This window comes from Colias croceus, chromosome 2 (genome assembly GCF_905220415.1).
Source record: "Colias croceus chromosome 2, ilColCroc2.1".
Lineage (NCBI taxonomy): Eukaryota > Metazoa > Arthropoda > Insecta > Lepidoptera > Pieridae > Colias > Colias croceus.
The window spans coordinates 3,161,256-3,181,116 of record NC_059538.1 but is presented as its reverse complement, the minus strand read 5'-3'; the positions used below and the strand labels follow the sequence as shown (position 1 = coordinate 3,181,116).

At 33.2% G+C, this 19,861-nt stretch overlaps 1 protein-coding gene across 6 annotated transcripts in view; it reads left to right on the top strand.

Moving 5' to 3' along the window:
* LOC123705724 (rab GTPase-activating protein 1-like) overlaps positions 1-19,657 on the top strand; it is a 36,062-nt gene extending 16,405 nt beyond the window's left edge. For 5 of the 6 annotated variants that reach the window (XM_045654694.1, XM_045654692.1, XM_045654696.1 and 2 more), the window contains 19 exons: positions 1,860-2,041; positions 2,393-2,518; positions 3,348-3,446; positions 3,749-3,909; positions 4,160-4,262; positions 6,238-6,400; positions 6,776-6,866; positions 7,359-7,503; positions 8,778-8,966; positions 9,809-9,934; positions 10,269-10,379; positions 11,474-11,604; positions 11,970-12,091; positions 12,861-12,964; positions 13,248-13,358; positions 15,886-15,946; positions 16,106-16,242; positions 16,699-16,792; positions 18,559-19,657. In XM_045654694.1, the coding sequence (XP_045510650.1) occupies positions 1,860-2,041; positions 2,393-2,518; positions 3,348-3,446; positions 3,749-3,909; positions 4,160-4,262; positions 6,238-6,400; positions 6,776-6,866; positions 7,359-7,503; positions 8,778-8,966; positions 9,809-9,934; positions 10,269-10,379; positions 11,474-11,604; positions 11,970-12,091; positions 12,861-12,964; positions 13,248-13,358; positions 15,886-15,946; positions 16,106-16,242; positions 16,699-16,792; positions 18,559-18,854 (2,552 nt within the window). In that variant the 3' untranslated portion in view covers positions 18,855-19,657. Of the gene's footprint in view, positions 1-1,859; positions 2,042-2,392; positions 2,519-3,347; positions 3,447-3,748; positions 3,910-4,159; positions 4,263-6,237; positions 6,401-6,775; positions 6,867-7,358; positions 7,504-8,777; positions 8,967-9,808; positions 9,935-10,268; positions 10,380-11,473; positions 11,605-11,969; positions 12,092-12,860; positions 12,965-13,247; positions 13,359-15,885; positions 15,947-16,105; positions 16,243-16,698; positions 16,793-17,245; positions 18,249-18,558 lie in introns of those variants that run through there. The other variant, XM_045654695.1, reaches the window with a different exon arrangement.
* The last annotated feature ends 204 nt before the right edge of the window (positions 19,658-19,861 follow it).

The window sequence follows — 19,861 nt, the reverse complement described above, 5'->3', positions numbered from 1 at the left end:
ATTGATTATGATATTATTGCTGGTAACCAGCGTGATTGAGGAGTGCGTTATTTAACATTAAAATTAATGCAAAACTACCAAAATCAACACTATGTCATAGCAGTAAGGTTGTAAATCCTTTTCCGTATGTATGACAGATGTTAGTCGAATCATTTAATATTAGTTGTAGCAATCATTTCGGCACACATTACAATGAGATGTTTAAATAATAGAAAACAGTCTACTACCAAATATCAAACGTATCACTTGGTAATTTTAAAATAATATTTTTAAACCAATGATTTGGTGATTATCAGAATTTATTTCGGAATTCGGTAAGAAGACTCAGATAAATAATTATATATAAATAGAATTTATGACATGCTATTTTTAACTTATAAACGATATAATATTTTGTAATAATTATCATTTTCATAATAATTATATGTGTAACACAACAATTTGTGTTACATTGAGATGGAGATTAATGTCATTTGTCAATTTATCTTATTAATGTATTACAACATTGTTACGATTCTGATAGTAAAATATAACATTACCGTGTCCGTATTCTGAAACATAAGTTTATATTTTGTTGTATAATATAGTCTATACAGTTTTTTCAAACGATTTTGTCTATGGAAGGTCAAGGACAAAAAGTATCCGCTCTAAATAATGTGTTTAGAGGCAACTCAGTATGAAGGTAATGTGTTATAGAGGTCAATATTATGCTCTCTTAGAGATTACATTGTTGTATATTATTTATAGAACAAATTACTTGTACTATTTATTACTTTAACTAATGAATAATTTATGATCAGAATAAGGCTCTTGAAAAAAAAAAGTATACTTGAAGCATACGCGTGATTTTAACTAAAAATGTTCTATTTTAAATTTTGTGCGAACCTCAAAACAACACGTCAATATAAATGACAAATTGCTATCTAAAAATGGTATCGCTATACGCATTATCAATAGCTGGTAGTGTACTCTATTCACTCTCGGCTTATCTTTATGTTTGGATTTGTTTGTTTTATACATTTACAAGCAATGGTCGGGATAACTAGCCTGTAGTTGTGAAAAGTGTTTCTCTTGTGGTAGTTATGTGTGATAATTAAAATATCTACTAAAAAGTCAAGTTCAATCAGTGTACTTGTTATGTGAATATTAATGTATGTATATACATATAGTAAAGGATATTATTTACGGTTTTGTTCTTTGTCCTAATATTTTCATTTTTCGGTAAGTGGGTGTGAAGCATACAATTCATAGTAGAGTTAATTATTTTTTAGATTATATTATAATTATGTAAAAGTTTGGATAGGAAAATTGTGAACGGTCAACACCTGTTACGCCCACTATTTTGTAGTGGAAAATATGTAATTTTAATTTGATAAAAATGTTAAATTAGCATTATAATGATCATTTTACTGCTCACTGTTTTTCAGAATATTTACATACAATTAATATCCTTTTATCGCTAATATCCTAAATTCTTGTGGCGTGCTGAAAGTATTATTCAGATCTGGGATATAATATCTCAGCTAAAAACTATATAATACTAGCTTTCCGCCCGCGGCTTCGCCCGCGTTTTCAAAGAAAACCCGTTCCCGTAGGATTTCCGGGATAAAACCTGTCCTATGTCCTTTCTCGGGTATCAAAATATCTCTATACCAAATTTCATGCAAATTGGTTCAGTAGTTAAGGCGTGATTGAGTAACAGACAGACAGACAGAGTTACTTTCGCATTTATAATATTAATTAAATATTAAGTATGGATTTTAGGTATCAAAATATTGGTCCGTTTATTTATCGTTTATTAACTATTTAATACTAATGAATGAATTAGTTCCATTGCATAAGCGTAAAATTCCTTCCAGGTTGTTTCGCCAAAGCATTCGAGAGGATACCGCGCTCCATGGCGTCCTCCCTCGTAGGGGATCTGAGCGCAGCGCCCTCTATGACGGGTTCCCTCACTGAGGGCCTGGGACCAGCTGCACCTCCCATGCAGCTGATGCATGTGCTGGAGTGCACTGTGGATATCAAGGAGACTGATGCCAAGGTAACTGGACAAGGGAAAAGATAAATTGTGGGGATATGGGCACAGGTCAATACCTATGCCAAAGCCCAAAAGTTTCACATTGACATGAAAACTTTTGGGCTTTTGCGAAAAAGAGTATTGCAGGACTACGATATCGTAATGAAACACATTACCTTCTTGAAACTAAAGATTTTACTGGCTGTAGGCAGCACTCATGAACACGGTCTTACAGTCGGTAAATGCACAATTGAGAATTAAAGGTTCTTAGGTTTCCCTTATTATTACAATATTTATAAGTGCGATTAGGAAAAAATACGCTATTAATTATTAACACTCATTATAATTTTATTTACTATGTAATTTATATTTTAGGGTACATTCAGCCACGTGCCCAAAGAGCGTCTCGGATACAAGCTGCGCGGTGGCATCGACAAACAGGTCACAATTAACGTGAAGCAAGTGACAAATAATGTGCAGACCGATTCTGATGATATGACGGTCAGTTTTATTGTTTTATTGCATTTCACATGTGCATGTAAAATTTAACACAGTTTTTTTTTTTTGTTATTGGGCTTCTAAAATGATATTTTCGGGTAGGTTTGTTAATGCCGGAAAATAGTAATCCAAAAGGGATGTTTCCGTTTATATGTGTGGTTTTCCTCAATACTATTGAATACGTTCAGTAAGAGGCGGCGCAGATATGGCGGAACGCAGCGCAGATCATTTACTTAGTCAATTATCGACGTTGTGCTCATTAAAATAATATTCAAAAAAGTAAACGCGCTAGCTTTCGCATGTGAAGCTTTGTGCTCCTCGGGAATAAAAGGTCGATATTTGATTTGGATGAGGACAATGTCGATATTAGTTTGACATTTAAATATGCGGTGCACTGCGCTCCGCCATATCTGCGCCGGCCCTAATTTTTTTTTTGTAGTAAATTGTTTTTGAGTAATGGTTAAAATACATTCATCAATTTATTAAGGAAAATATACGCAATAATATCTAACGCAATAGGAAGAATCAGTTTAAATGATTTATCAATGCACAATACGGTCAATAATATTGACCTAGGAGCATTATCCTTATCCTTATAAATTCCTAACCTATCCATTTGTATATTTTTTATTTGCTTGAAGATAAAGTAATGATTTATCGCACCATTTATTTCAATTTTTAATTTAAAAAGCGGTCTATACAAATATTTTTAAATCAAAAAATGTCTCAAACGATGAAAAATTTGAGGTTTAACCATTATAATCATCACTCATAAGTTTATTTATACGTCTCATATGTTATTCAAATTGTAAATATCTTGTTTATATTGCAGGTCTCTTACACAGGAGGCCTTTACATTGAACGATGCTTCGGGATCCTTTTAGCGCCCGGGCGGAGTGTCAAACATTCCGATATGCAGTTACTTGAGATGGTAAGTTAGAATTAGATTAAATACAACGGTATTAGAGCATACTTCCAAAATTGAGCGGTTTTTAAATCACACCGAAATAACACCAGCTTGAAATTTACCCTTATTCTTCCTGTAATAGAGTGCATTTTTACAGGTGCGCAATTTCTGTACCATATCCAAATTAACACATAGAAATTCAACCCTTTCCCCCTTCTAATAAAGTTCACATTACAAGGTGCGCGATTGCAATTATATGCATCCTAATACTTCTATATACAGCGAAATTGTACCCTATTCCCTTACAATAGAGTTCACATTCCCAGGTGAGTGGCTCGTCCGGTGGCTCCGGGTGTGCAGTATGCGCTCTATGGAATGCGGGTGAATCGGCATTAGCCGCTTTCAATGTGGCGAGTGGGGATGGGGCGCCGGCGTATATGTCGCTAGCGTTGGATCTGGTTATACGGGGCATACGGGATCCGCTGCGGTTAGTTGAAATAAATAAATAGTTGATATATTATTATGTAGATTTAATCTGGTGTTGTGCTTGTAAATGAATTAACTCATAAATCTAATCTAATCTAAAATCGTAGCAAAGTTGGCTGGTTCTGCTAGGATTTATTTAACAAAGTTCAAAATTACAAATAAAAATGTGTAGGTTCATTTTTTGCAATGTGTTATGTTTACTCTTAGATTGACACCCCATAGATTTCTTGACAATATTGAATATTTTACAGGTTAGTTATTGAAACACCTGTGAAAGTGTACCCGCCGACGGAGAGATTCTGGTACTACTCAAAGCGGCCATTAGTGCAACAGTTTTTCATCAATTTGAAAGAGGTACTACAATTTACTCTGATTTATAGCCTGATTATAATTGTTAAAATTTCCACATATCGGTCAATTAAGGAAAGCTGGCATGTTCACAGTACTCACACTTATGCAATTTCACTTACAGTATGTTCAAAAATAAATGCGACTCTAGTTTCATTTTAGACTTGAATTGTAAAATGGGTGCGTTGTAGATAAATATATGCAAATTATGAAAGCTCTCATAATTTACCTGTAAAATTATAATTTAAAAGTAAATCAATTGATGAACTTAATTATTTATTCTAAAAATAATCAATTGGATAAAAGTATTAATTATCATTCAATTATCAAATAATAATTAAATTTCAGGTCATAAAAACAATACAAATAACACGTGCGCTCACTCCCAAGTCCCAACACACGGATGGTTGTTTTGATAATGATTTAAATGACGGACGTCTTCTGCAGTTGCGGAGCAGTCTTGTACTGACTTTGGTCGAGTAAAAATATCTAAGAAATATTATATTTGTACTAAGTACGTAATACCTACCAATACGCGCTAACAAATACGTGTTACATGTTTATTGTATAATTTTCACACTATTGGTTTTAAACTCAAACTCAAACATTTATACAATTAGACTTCTTCTAGAAGCACTTTTGAATCGTCATAACAGAAAGCAGTATCTATAGAGAAGAAGAAGAATCTATTTAATCATAATCGTCGGAATTTCTTAATGTTATTATAAATGAGTCAGTGTAATTATCTACTTTTGGTACTAATTGAATATATTTTTCCTCATGTTTTCGCGTCTTTCTCCAAACGTCACTAAACATATCCAGACTAATAGCACTTGCTTCCTTTCTAAATAATTCCTCCACAGTTTTCAAGTTAAAGTTCACATTTTGTGATGCTACTTTCCCTTTAATTATGCCCCATAGTAACTCTATTGGGTTGAGTTCTGGATGGTATGGTGGAAGGCGCAATACACTATGTCCATGATCTTTGAGGATTGCATCAAGTAAAAATTGTGTATAGTTTGGCGTATTTTTTTTAAATAATGTCATAAAGAATAGGTATTGTGTTTTATTCTGGATATTCGCTCGTCTTTTAATTCTATTAAATATGCTTAGGATATGTCACAACTAAGCGCTCTAAAAGATTTTCCGCAAAATTTAATTACGGATCAATAACTTTACGAACACTTCCAAAGAACACATACCGCAATAAGACATTGGTATTCAATTTTAAGTAAGAACAACCGATATCGTTTGTAAATTAATGTAAATGGTGATTATTAATTAGTAATTTGATTTTTGAAAAAAAAAATGCCGATTTTAGTCAAAATTTATATTTTTCTAACAAGATCCCTATCATCCAAATTTCCACCTTGGTGAGAAAAATTGACATTTCTAATGAAAATGAACAAAAAATTAAATGATTTTATTAAATACTGTAAAATAGTCTACAATTCTTCCATTTACTGTATCACAAAATTCTTCATAGATTTTTATATATTCGTACTACACCAATAACATCACCCTATATTTATAAACAATTGCAAAATATGACACATACATAGGCCGGGAGATACTGACACAAAACTTCGGGTCATTTGTAACAGAATGGCGGTTCTACAGAGGTCTTATTACGCAATGACAAAAAGAAAAATGATGGTCAGAACGCTGGTACCAGCGGACTAGTCGCGTGGGCGTAAGTCACACTCGTCGGATAAGTAAGACCCCTCTAGACCGCCATCCTGTGACAGATGACCCGAAATTTTGTGTCAGTATCTCCCGGCCTAACATGTGCAATGTGTAAATGTGTTGACGTTCCAGCTCTTCTTAATATACTTATACGTCTTCATAATCTTCAGTTCAAAAGAGCATTTGCAATGTTTTATTAATCACAGTATTTTTTAATCCAAGTAATTTGTGGTATATTTTTACATCAGATCTCAAATTATATGCTACCATTAATCAATTTCCATCACCCTTACAGTCAGTGGACTCGCTCGGCCAGCTACAATACGAAGTAGCAAGTGTAGAAACATCTGGTGAATTGGACAGATCTCGTCTCAACCTGCCCCTGTCTCTATCAAGTCTGCTGCCCTCCCCCCTCTCCGCCGCGCCAGCACCTCCCTCGCCCTCCGAACCGGACTCTGGTAAGTAAAGAAGGTGTCTGGTTCGTTTCTCTTAGGAGGACAAGGCAACGTCGCTGGCCGACGCGGAAGTAGCTAAGGAATAATTCACTTGATGACGGTTTGGCAACGTCGCCTTTTCGGACAGTTCATAGTAACTGCTTGTTTACGTGGCGGGCGATATGGCCATGGTGTCTTGGTCTTGCATACAGATTTAAACATTAAACATTGTGAATGTGTATGTCGATGTATTTTACATTGATTGGAAGACGTGTTTTTGTTGTAGCGAAAAGAAAATTGTTTAACAATTTACAGGAATAATCATGGGACAAGATGATGTATGCTTATACGGTATTAATATTAATATTTTTTTCAATATCCCAATATTTTTTCTCACAGATGGTGATGAACCGTTACTCAGCGGTACCGGGGAAGTGTCCAAAGATTGCGGTGTTGATGTATTGGAAAATTGGGCTCAAGTTTTGAGAAGGTAAAAATATTAATAGAAATGGTATCTTTAACAATAATATGATTTAATAAGTTGTATTCATCAATGACTATACATATGAATGACTATTTTTATCGTCCATAAATTATATTAAAACTGGTTTCTGCATTTCACTCAGTTAATAATTGTCTCGATTTCTTAATTTCAACTTCGAATATCCCTTTTTAAGATAAGTTAATTTGAACCGAATCCCAATACAAATAAGGTCTACATTACAGCTGGATCGGTCCTAGACCGCGCGCGTACAACCAACTCGTGCGTGTGGGCATGCCTTCGATTTCGAATATACGTTTAAAGTTTAGCCAACTGGAACCCAATACCACTACAAATAAGGTTTACATTACAGCTGGGTCGGCCCTAGACCAAATGCGCTCAACCAACTCGTGCGTGTGGGCGTACCTTTGATTTCAAATATTCATTTGAAGTTAAGCAAATTTGAACCGATTTCCACTACAAATAAGGTCCACATTACAGCTGGGTCGGTCCTCGACCACGTGCGCTCAATCAGCTAGTGCGTGTGGGCGTGCCTGAAGCGCTTCGTGGTGAAGTGTGGCTGAGGTTGGCTGATGTGGACCAGAATGATAAGCTTATGGAGACGTATAGGACGCTTATTAGCAAGGTGAGTGTGATGTAATATGTGGGATTTTATTATGTATTGATGTAACTGTATTTAATTGCGTAAAATTTGTAATAGATTAATTATTAAACAAAAATAGACACTTTTTCCTTGCTTGTTAATTTTCCTAAAAAATGTTTATTGAAAATTTACCCTCTGTTTAACCGTTATAGGTCTACCAGAATCTGATGGCATATTTATATTTAAGAAATATAAGATTTTCATGTGGCAACTTATTTGACAACTATCAAATTGGTTGTCAAATTATTTGTCTTTTTTCCAGTTGTTGAATAATTTTTAGGATTTTGTCTAAAAAATCTTCGAAAATGTCGAAAAAGCCGCTGCGATCACAAGCAAGAGGTGTTGTTTAAAATGTGTATAGAAAAACATTCGATGAAGAAGGGTCAAACACATCACAATTTTCAATTTTGAAGATTTTATTGGTAAATTGGACTTACTCGTTTTGATACTTTAAATTAAAAAATATTTTATGTAGGTAATTATAATATTGTTTGTTGATTAGAATATAATTTTATGAAAACTTATTACAGGAGTTTCAATTACGGCTATTCGTCAAGTCCAAGCTGTCCAAGTCAATTTTATAATGTAAGTTTCGTAAGTATCTGATAATACTTACGAAAATAAACATAGTTAAAAATAGACGGTTGCCTGGAAGAAATGGCTTATGGCCATAAGGCCGCCCACTGTATGCCGATTGTATCTTTTATTTTGTGTCGTCTTCATTTTGTATTTCCTATACAGTGAAGAATAAATAAATAGTTTGATTTTATTTTTATTTTATTTTATAAAAAATTATAAGAAGTTTTGATCTACATTATCATTATATCGATATTTTCAGATGGCATACTGGTAATGAATATACAAATATAGGTATGTGTAAATAATAATATGTATTACCTGTATAAAAGTAATATGTATAATTGTATATCATACATGTAAGTATGTACCTACATAATATTAAGTGGATATATCATTATTAAGAACAGTATTGTCCACTTATGTAATGTGACTAATGATATTGAGATCAAAATAAAAATTAAGCAGTATCAAAATCGTTCAGTCCATTTTCCCCATGGTTGCACACTCTAAATTTTGATTTCCCTAATTGCCATCAGATTCTGGTTTACCTATAACGCATATAGTTCATATAGCGTAAATACCTCATCCTGTTTAGTTTATTTTTTTTTTGTTCGCATTTTTGTATCATTTTTATAGTGTTTATTAAATAATTTTTCATATTATTTAATTTCATTTAGGATTGTCCGTTCGAAGCGGTGATCCAACGCGACATAGCGCGCACGTTCCCCGCGCACGACTTCTTCCGCGAGGCGGGCGGGCTCGGGCAGGACTCGCTGCTGCGCATGGCGCGCGCCTACGCGGTGTACGACCACGAAGTGGGCTACTGCCAGGGGCTCAGCTTCCTCGCTGCCACGCTGCTGCTGCATGTATGTATGTCTGCTCCGAGCGGTGATACAGCGGGACATAGCCGCATATTCCCCGCGCACGACTAATATATTATGTTTACTTTTTAAGTTAAGTTAATCTAAGTTTTTGTTGGCAATAAAGCTTTTTTTCTTTCTTTCTTTCACATTGAGCAACTAAATAGCGAACAACGCACAATAAAATGTACACAAAATGAAATTCGTGTGTGGAGGAAGGAAGGTGGAATTCCTCCATCGCAAAAGGGAGGATCCTCGACCAGTCCACTCGACTGGCCGGCCGTTAAGGCCCCCATGAATGATGTTGGAAACTTTTATTTATGTTCTGTAGCGAAAACATTTCGCTTGCGTGATCCAGAGCGAGGTGTCGCTACAGATACAGCGGAACATAGCCGCATATTCCCAGCACACGACTTCTTCAATGCTGCTAGATTTGTTTTGCTCAAAGACTGAACATATTGAGCAACTAAATAGCAAACAACGCACAATAAAATGAACACTAAACGAAATTCGTGTTATGGCTCATGAAAACACTCACGCCGTATTGTGACTAACAAAAACACATAGAAAAAATCAGTGTCATGGCTATTGACATACAATAAACAACGAGACTCAAAATCACGCTTGAAACCTGTCCGAAGCAAAACTCTGCCTTCGCGTGTATAAAGGCAGAGTTTTCTTATAAGCGATACAATAGACTTTGAACAATACTGCCATTAAATATTTACTTTCATAGCATATATATGATTTGTAAATGTGATTTTTTTACTTTGTGAATCTACTTTTTTATATCAATGATGGGGGTTGATAAATTTAATATTATCTAATAAATTTTATCATTATTGTAGATGCCAGAAGAACAAGCATTCTGCCTACTAGTACGTCTCATGTATGGCTACGGTTTGCGGGAACTATACAAGGACGGCTTCGAAGCTTTGTACATGAGATTGCATCAGTTGGATAGATTAATGGAGGTAACGATTTAAACTTGAATAAATTATAACTGGGAAGTTTTAAACTTTTTTTCTCTTTAATAGTTCCGTATTAATTTTACAATATAAATATAATTTAAAAATTAATGTCTGGTGATTAATATGTAATTATCTTCATTCTATTTTGCCGTTCATGCATTTAAATTACATTTGTCACGGTTTATTACTACCATTAATTTTATATAAAAAACTAAACCACCTTTAAATTGTTAGATGACACAATTAAAATGGAAACAAGCTGTAGATACCAGTTTTCAAATAAATAAATAAAAAAAATAAAAAAATAGATCTTCGAGATAAAATATATTTTTTATAGGAGCAACTAACAGATCTGCGCGCGCACTTCTGCGAGCTGGGCGTGGAGCCGCACATGTTCGCGTCGCAGTGGTTCCTCACTGTGTTCACCGCGAGATTCCCCTTGCCCTTGGTGAGTGTTTTCTAATAATCTATAATAATATTTATAAGTTTTATTTGATCCTAAAACCCCATGTTACCTTAAAGAAAATTTTAAATTCCTCGGTGAAAATTGCCTTACCCTACGTTCCTCTAATCTACTTACCTTAAGCATTCCTGCCCACAAATCCAATTTCTTCCATTCTTCCTTCACTGTGTCTGCGATCAACCTTTGGAACTCTATTCCAGAATCGATAAGACGTGCTCAGTCAATAACTGTTTTCAAAAATGCATTAAAGCAGTATTTCTCTCAATTGGAATCTTAATATGTATATTAAAATATAACTATCTATTTTATTTAATTCAATTTATTCCTTGCCCATAATTAATATAGTTTCACATGTATGTATGTATTTATGTATATATTTATATATAATATATAATTAGGTATATATTATAATGTATTTATATATTTATTATTTATGTATATTTATTATAATTAGGTCATAATTATATTTTATGTTTATTTATTTTAGTTAAAATCTGAATTTTAAGTTTGTAATGCACCACCACCTTAAATGTAATCCTTCTAAATTTTTCGGGTTGTCTGGCAGAAATCGCTTACAGCGATAAGACCGCCCTCTGTACATGTTATTACTTGTATGGCTCTTAGTTTATAATTCTGTATTAATTGTGCAATAAAGTATTTTTCATTCATTCATTCATTCATAATATTATAAATATAAAAAAATAGTTTTGTATGTTACGAATACACTCGAGAACTACTCGATCGATTTTAAAAAATCTTTACGTTATGTGAATTTTTGTAGGAGCATTTTCATTTATTGTTTCAAATTACTAACAAACAAAAGTGTTTCTAGGTAAATTCGTAATACTTATTCAAAAACTATGAGAACGACAGATATTTAGATTTAAAGTCAGGTTTAATAATAATAAATAATGTCGCAGCTAATATGCCTAATTAATAAATAGTCGTTTTAGATACGGATATATTTTTATGTTTGAAAAGCTACCCTAACAATTAAAATTTTTCATATTATTCCTCAAAAAATATATTTTCTCATTTACAATTAATTTCCAGATATAAATAATTTCTTATATTTTCAGGTATACCACATTCTAGACGTATTTTTGCTGCAAGGCATGGACACATTGTTCCAAGTCTCTTTAGCACTACTCAATCGATCGCGCAAAGATCTCTTGCAACACGACTTTGAAGGCGTTCTCAAGTATTTTAGGTAATTTTGAAATTAAATTGTTATGATATTAAAGAATTTAAGATTGGATTAGATGATTGAATTTAATTTTGTCAAATATAAGGGTAGGAATAAAAAATGAATATTACGTTATTTATTTATCTATTATTATCTATTAATAAGTATTTACAGAAATGTTTAAATGTAGATAGTATATGGAACGGGTAGCTAAATTTGAAGACCAACAATAATTTATTTGTTTTAAGATAAAGAAACGAGAATAGCAAAAAAATTAACTGTTCATGCATTTTTTACAAAAATTTTATATCAAAAATAAGATAGGACACAACAAACAAACACAAAGGATTGATTGCTTTTCAATTTTACAATTTAAAATAAATTCGTAGGGTAACCCTTCCAAAGAAGTGTCGTGCGGAGGAATCGTCGCGTCAAATCGTCAAACTGGCTTGCAGTATCAAAGTGAAGCGATTGCAAAAGTATCAACTGGAATATGAGAAGTTTATAAAAGGTAATAAATTATTATATTTATATTAAAAATTATATATATTTTCTTATCTTGGTGAACAAATACAGTACTGACTTTCCGCCCGCGGCTTCGCCCGCGTTTTCAAAGAAAAACTCGCATAGTTCCCGTTCCCATGATTTTCGGGATAAAACCTGTCCTATATGTTAATCCAAGTTAACCACCTATATGTGTGCTAAATTTCATTGTAATCGATTCAGTAGCATTTGCGTAAAAGAGTAACAAACATACATACACATATATCCATCCTCACAAACTTTCGAATTTATAATATTAGTCGTATAAATAATGTACTTTGAATAAGTTATTAATTGTTCTGCGATTGAAATTTTGCATTCTCATGTTTTATCAGACTTTAACGAGCATTGTTTATTGTGTAAATAACAAAATAGATAACGTCACTTGTAGAGTGTAACTAATTGCGTCATTTTAAAATAACATTGTGGAAATATTACACGGATGTGACAAACTCACAGTGAAGTCTTTGTAACAGTAACTTTGCTAGAAATATTTTACTTTATAACATACTAGCTTACCGCCCGCGGCTTCGCCCGCTTTGACTAAAACCTAATAAATTATATACTAAAACTTTCCTCCTGAATCACTCTATCTATTAAAAAAAACCGCATCAAAAACCGTTGCGTAGTTTGAAATATTTAAGCATATAAAGGGACATAGGGACAGAGAAAGTGACTTTGTTTTATACTATGTAGTGATTTAAGAAACATTAGTATGTTTTGTATTATGTTACCAGAAACGGCAGAAAAGGAGAAAATCAATGTTGAATTGGAGAGATTGAAAGTGATAAACACTCAGCTACAACAAGAAAAGGATACGCTTGAAAAACAACTGTCACAGGTAATATTTTATTTATTATTATATTCTATAATTCGTATATTATACTCTATTCAATTTAACACAAGTTATTATGAAGCTTTTGATTCAAATAATTCACAGTGATAAGACTGAACCATGAAGAACTCTAGTCTAATAAAATCTCATAAGCAATATATATTATAAATTTGAATGTCATTTTGACCAACAAAGTTGATTACTATTTTGCGCTACAGACCATAAAAAAGCGAAAATATAACTAGGAAAATTCATAATATTGATTTTATTAACAATACCAATATTTCAGACGCGAGGGAACTTAGAGGAAATTCAAAAGGAGTCAGTACACTATGCAGCTGTGGCCAGGGACTATAGAGAGATCTGTGCACGATTGGACAAACAACTACATAACTTACAGGTATACTTTTATAACTAGCTTTCTGCCCGCGGCTACGCTCGCTTGTTTTAAGGAAATTCCAATGGGAATGCCTTGTTTCAACGTGGAAAAAAGTAGCTTACGTCTATTATCTATCTACTATTTTAAGATACTAATAACAAATCTGTCAGATTTAATTTTAACAAAGCAGATTATACGAATATCAACAAGGAGCTAGGATTGATAAACTGGCATGAACTTTTTAAGGACCTTAGGGATCCTAACTTGATGGTCGATATTCTATATGAGCATATGGATAGTTTAATTAAAAAAATTGTACCTACAATATTAACAAAAAAACGCAATAAGCCTCCATGGTTTAATAAAAAACTTGAGAGATGTATTCGGGGGAAAAACAAGTACATCAAAAAATGTAACCTTTATGGTAACCCAATGGATAAAATAGCACTTCGTCTATGTAGTAAGCGTTGTGAGAAATTGTCCAAGGAATGTTATAAATGGTATATCAGTCGAATGGAACATAAAATAACGGAACAACCAAAGTATTTTTGGTCGTATATAAAATCTAAGCGAAACGGATCTAGTACCTATCCAAAATGCATGTCAAATGGAGTGACTTCAGCATCAACTGGAGAGGATATTTGCAATCTGTTTGGCTCTTATTTCCACTCTGTGTACAGCCCAAACAGTAACATTCCTAACGGAAATATGCCATCCACCAATTTAAATTTAATAAATAATAATTCTGAATGTTTTCCTTCTTTAAATATTGACAAAGATGCTATTATAACCAAGCTTAAAAAACTTGATATTTCAAAAGGGTCAGGAGCTGATAACATACCCCCTATTTTTCTTATGAAATGTGCGGACCAATTAGCTATTCCTCTTTATAGAATATTTAATATTTCACTTAGCACTGGATTATTTCCAGATAAGTGGAAGCTAACAAAGGTTGTTCCCATCCATAAATCTAACTCAAAAGATAATGTTTGTAATTATAGGCCCATTTCAATTCTCTCATCTTTGGCTAAAGTTTTTGAAAGTATAGTATGCCCGAAGGTCCAAAGTTACATGGAAAAATATATATCCGATTACCAACACGGTTTCACTACTGCGAGATCTACTTGTACTAACCTAGTTCTATTCATAGAAAATACTATTGAATCTGTGGATGCTAATGGGCAAGTTGATGTCATATATACGGACTTTTGCAAAGCCTTTGACAAAGTCTCACATAGTGTACTAATTCACAAACTATCTTTATATGGGTTCACAGGTCATTTTCTTAAATGGCTCAACTCCTATTTGCTTAACAGGTATTTCTATGTTGTTGTTGATGGCTGATATATATGATATAACTTCAGGTGTGCCGCAAGGTTCGCACCTAGGGCCCGTCCTGTTCAACATTTTTATAAATGATCTGCCAAATATTTTCCTTAACTCGACTCCATACATGTTTGCCGATGACCTTAAGTTGACAATGACTATAAATAGCACGGATGATGCTCTGTTACTACAAGATGATATCAATAATTTGTACACGTGGTGTCAAAGCAATGGTATGGAGCTGAATATCAAAAAATGTTCATACATTACATACACACGGAAGACTAATCCTATCATCCACAATTACAGAATGAATGGCTCTCACTTGCAAGTTGAGAAGTCTATCAGAGACTTAGGGGTTATTATGGACAAAAAATTGACGTTCGTTCCTCATATTGATGCTGTAATTAAAAAGGCTTCAAAATCTTTGGGTTTTATTATTAGAAATACCAAATCGTTCCAAAAAGCTGAAACCAAGATAATATTATTCAATACGCTGGTGCGCAGTATACTGGAGTACTGTGTTGTTGTGTGGAGACCTCACTATGCAGTGCACAGTCTCAGAATAGAGCGAATTCAAAAGCGTTTTCTAAAACATCTTGCATTTTCGGTCGGAAAATCCAAGGAATTGAGAAGTTATAATAACCGTCTAACTCATTTCAAAATTAAAAACTTAGATAAAAGAAGAAACGCATTGGACTTAATGTATTTATTTAAAATTTTAAATGGTCATATTAACTGTTCGGCGTTGCTATCTAAATTCAAAATTAAAGTTCCTTTTAAATATCCCCGAAATCCCATTAACCTTCTATCTCCCCCCTTACGTAGGACTGTCCTTGGTTCCAATTCTCCAATTCCTAGACTTTGTAGAATTTACAATGAATTTGCTCAAGATCTAGATATGTTCTCCCTTAGGTTAAATAAATTTAAGTACCTTGTGCATCACTTAGTTTAAGATCTTTATATGTATTTTTTGTTCTTTGTTTTGTTTCCTGTGTAAAACCTTTTAAAATTTAAATGTATGCATGCGGTGTTTACCTACCTTAAATTGTACACTTAGTTTTAAGATTAATTCTATATATACTTGTTTATTTTGTGTAACAATTACTGGTAAACCTAAACCTAATAAATAAATAAATAAATATAATAATATCGCTCCCTTGCAACGTGAAGAGAGACAACCAAACATACTTTTGTATTATTTTTGTATACCATATTGCAGGATTGCACGAAGAATTGTGTGAGCTGTAGTTTGAAATTGGCACAGAAGGACAATAAAGAAGGTATGTAAAAGAAATACATAGTCACATTTTATTAATGTAATATATTTTGAAGAATTCTCCGAATGGTTAAATAAGAAAAATTTTAAATTAAATATGACATGGGAACGGTTCACATTTTATAAGATATGTACATATTATAAAAAGACCTCGTTTCCGTAGAAAACGAACAAAAAAACGACGATAAAGAGGAGAGTTCAAGCGACACGGAGGCTCGGTTGAAGCAACGCGTGCGTGACCTCGAGTTGGAACTTGCGCAAGTGAAGCTCGCGCATGTGCAAGCGCAGTGCAGTAACCAGGTGAGATTAGATGCAATTATCTCTGGGAAAGAGTCTTGTTCATTGGTTAAGAAGGCTTTTTTGCTAATTATAAACTAGTGAAAGATATAAAATTGTCGCTATCAAGTTGATGAAAATAAGCGATGTATTTTATCCTTTTCTTAGTGTTTCGTTAATATAGGTATGTAAGTTTTTGTGAATGTCGCTTACATCAATCTAAAGCCATCGTTTACAACGCATTAATTAATAAGTGTTCCGTACGCCTCATAATAGCGGGTTTTATCTCCATACAAATAATTGTTTGTGAATTTACCTTTAAATTTAATGTATTTATATTTTTATATTTATTTGGCACACACACAATAAATACATTTGACATTCATACAATAAACATTATAAATTCATTAATATTATGCAAAAAAATTATCTCATGGACTTCTTGAGTCTCATTACAAGTCTTATTCATTAACCTTACAGGAATTAAGCCACCAACTGAACGCGGCGCTAAACGAAATTCAAACAGCTATGAACCAGAAGCAAACCGTCACACCTTGGCTCGTGAGAACGCTCGGTAAGCACACATACACACAAACACGCACACATTTACACAACGACACGCACGCACACGCACAAACTCGCTCACACATACATAACTACACGCACGCACGCACACAAACACGTACACGCACACATATACAAACAGAGATGAACGCACGTACACGCACATATGCACACGCACATAAAAGCACACACACTAAAAAGGATTGGGCACTGATCGCAATCGTGCTATTTGTGTTTAGTTATGATGTTTTAGCTTCTTTTGTGGCTTTTGTTCTATTTTGTGACGTTTGATTTATATTATTATACAGTATAAACAGATTTTTATCAATTTTTTGACATACATTTAAATTTTTAAATATTTCAAATTATATTATTTTATTTGTCAAAGTTTCATGCGTTCATGAATAAGATTCAAGTTTATCGTCATGTTATACGGATTCAAAGATCAATTCTTTCATTGTAGGTCATTGAAGTGACGCTTTCTCACCGAAATTAAGGTGAATACATTGTTGTACATGACATGCTAGGTAGCGCTGTTGTTATGTTTGTGGGGTTTCACCGGTTCTCAAAGCGATCGACTGATGATTCACCCTGTACACGCCTGCGTATATATATTCTACAATCGCTCTATACGTGACTTTATAGTCGAGGATTTTCTGTAAAATGCATTACAAATATAAATTTAGTAAGTGTATTATAAATTAAATAAATTATTGGGTAAATAGAAGTTGTTTGAAAGTCCGATTAAAAGCAAGTTTTATAGGTTCAAAATGTTTTAGATTACAAATTATTTGACTTAAACTACTAAAGTACTGTTTTACTATCTGGGTTGTAGAATGTATATGACGACATATTCATTTACTGCACAATTTCTACGGACGACTCAAATAGTGTTGCCGAATATAGTGCTTCCATATTGATGTAAATATTAAACATATTATAATTTTTCAATCAGGCAACATTTTCGAATCGTACGTTAGAGCACCAGACACTGGTTTTTAGAGTATTTTTTGGAGATAGCATTAAATATATAAAAAAGTTCCTATTTTAGTTTTAAGTAGAGACCATATTATTATAAGTAGTCATTTATTTCATCCCAAATTGTTTCTACTAACATTTATACTTAACACCTATTTTATTATTTTAATTGTAACAATCCTTATATCTCTTTCTATAGGGCTGATTTTTCAATAATAATGTTATCTAGAACATTACTATGACATCTATCTTTTTCATTTGTTTCGTATGATTTAATATTGCATTATCTTTTGAAAAACTATTACTTGAATATTGAAAAATCTTCCCTTAATCATTGGTATAATCATAACAATTCGTATACTTGGAATAATATCTTCATGTGATACTTCATTCTATACCGTTTTATCTTCTGTTGCAACTGTACAAACGCATGCTTTCAGTGTGAGCTTGTCTTTATATGTTTAGTGCATGCTAGTCTAGTATTTAACTGTCTAACCAAAAATAAAACTTAATTAGTACCTTATGTGTGTATTTCATTGAAAACCTCCGTCCAAATTTGAAGTTTTAACAACTCATTGAACCTTAACATTCTGAGAAAAACCCTAACCTTGTAACTCTTCATCTTAATTTTCTCAAAAAGTCAATCATTTAATACATTATTCCTATCATTTATTAACAAATTTTCATTAACTTATCATCATTTACTAATCCTTATTTTATTTGCCTCCCTTTCAAGTGCACTTATTAACCAAACATTACAATGCTAGCGAGTATTTGACCACTATTCTCTATTCCAAGGTTCGATAATGGAAGCCGCACAGAACCGACCGTCGTTCCAAACGTATCTACCGAATTTAAACCAGGAACCGACTCCCTCGTTCCATAGACAAAGTTCTTTTTCTAATGTCCAAAGTCACAGTACGCTAGATAGGCGCGGGTCAGACCCGTACAGTCCAGATGTGGTCAGAAGGAAGAAGGATTTAAACACAAAGAGGCATTCTATGCTCGTTGAATCGAATATAACTAAAGAGGCGAAGGAACTAAACAGACGGAGCCATGACTCGTCCATTGTTAAGAATCTCTCACTGGGTTGACACTCACGTTATGTTTAGTTTGCCCGGTTAATGTGATTGGTATGTCTTTGGTCAGAGAAAATACGTAATACCATATTAGTAAGATGTCACGAATGTAGTGTGTTGAATTATCGAATATCTCAAATATATAACCGTGTACATGTTCTCTCTCATCAAAGATTCTGTGTGGACCATTTAATGATTGTAATCACTGTGTTCGCTTCGATTATATGATACATTTTACATTCTATAGCGAATGATACAGAGTTGTATAGATATGTGATTTTTATGGCGTTAGTGAATCCGATGTCTACTCGATAACAAAGTTGCACTTAATTTCAGATTTTTAGTGTGGAATAAGGCAAGGATTTTGTCAAATCTTGCCAAAGAAGTTTCACTTCTGACACGTGTGCTCAGCACACACGCTCTTTTTCATCAAATTCATTCTAAATAAATTGATGTCAACGAATATTTTTGTAACTTATCCTACTGGTTAAGTTTTTTTTACATTCCATAATACTCTTTTTACCTACTGAAAGTGCAACTGAGTTATTTCTGGTGATAATCGAACTACAGTTTATGGTAATATATTTAAAGATCATGTTGTGTCTATAGTTGTCACATGTTTAGTGTAATCTGCACATAATTGTATCACTAGTCAATAATATATATGTGTTGCTGTAATAGCCTTTCGGTAAGTGGAGCTTGCCATATTCCTTTCATTACAGAATTGTTAAGGGGCCATCCATAAATTATATCACATTTTTCACATTATTTTATAAAGTGTCACTTCTACTCAAAGACGGTCACAGAAAAAGGGAAAGATAGTGAAGTTTTCCATCTAGAAATGATTTTACTATTTTAAATATTTGTATATGTGACGTGACAAATGACATAATATTAGCTCAAATAAAAGTAAAAAAGAACTACATAATTTGTTCTAAAATACGTGTGGTGTATCTATGGATGGCTTCTCATTGGTAGATATCTATGTATAGTCCAACGTGTCATGTCTGTATTGATTATTG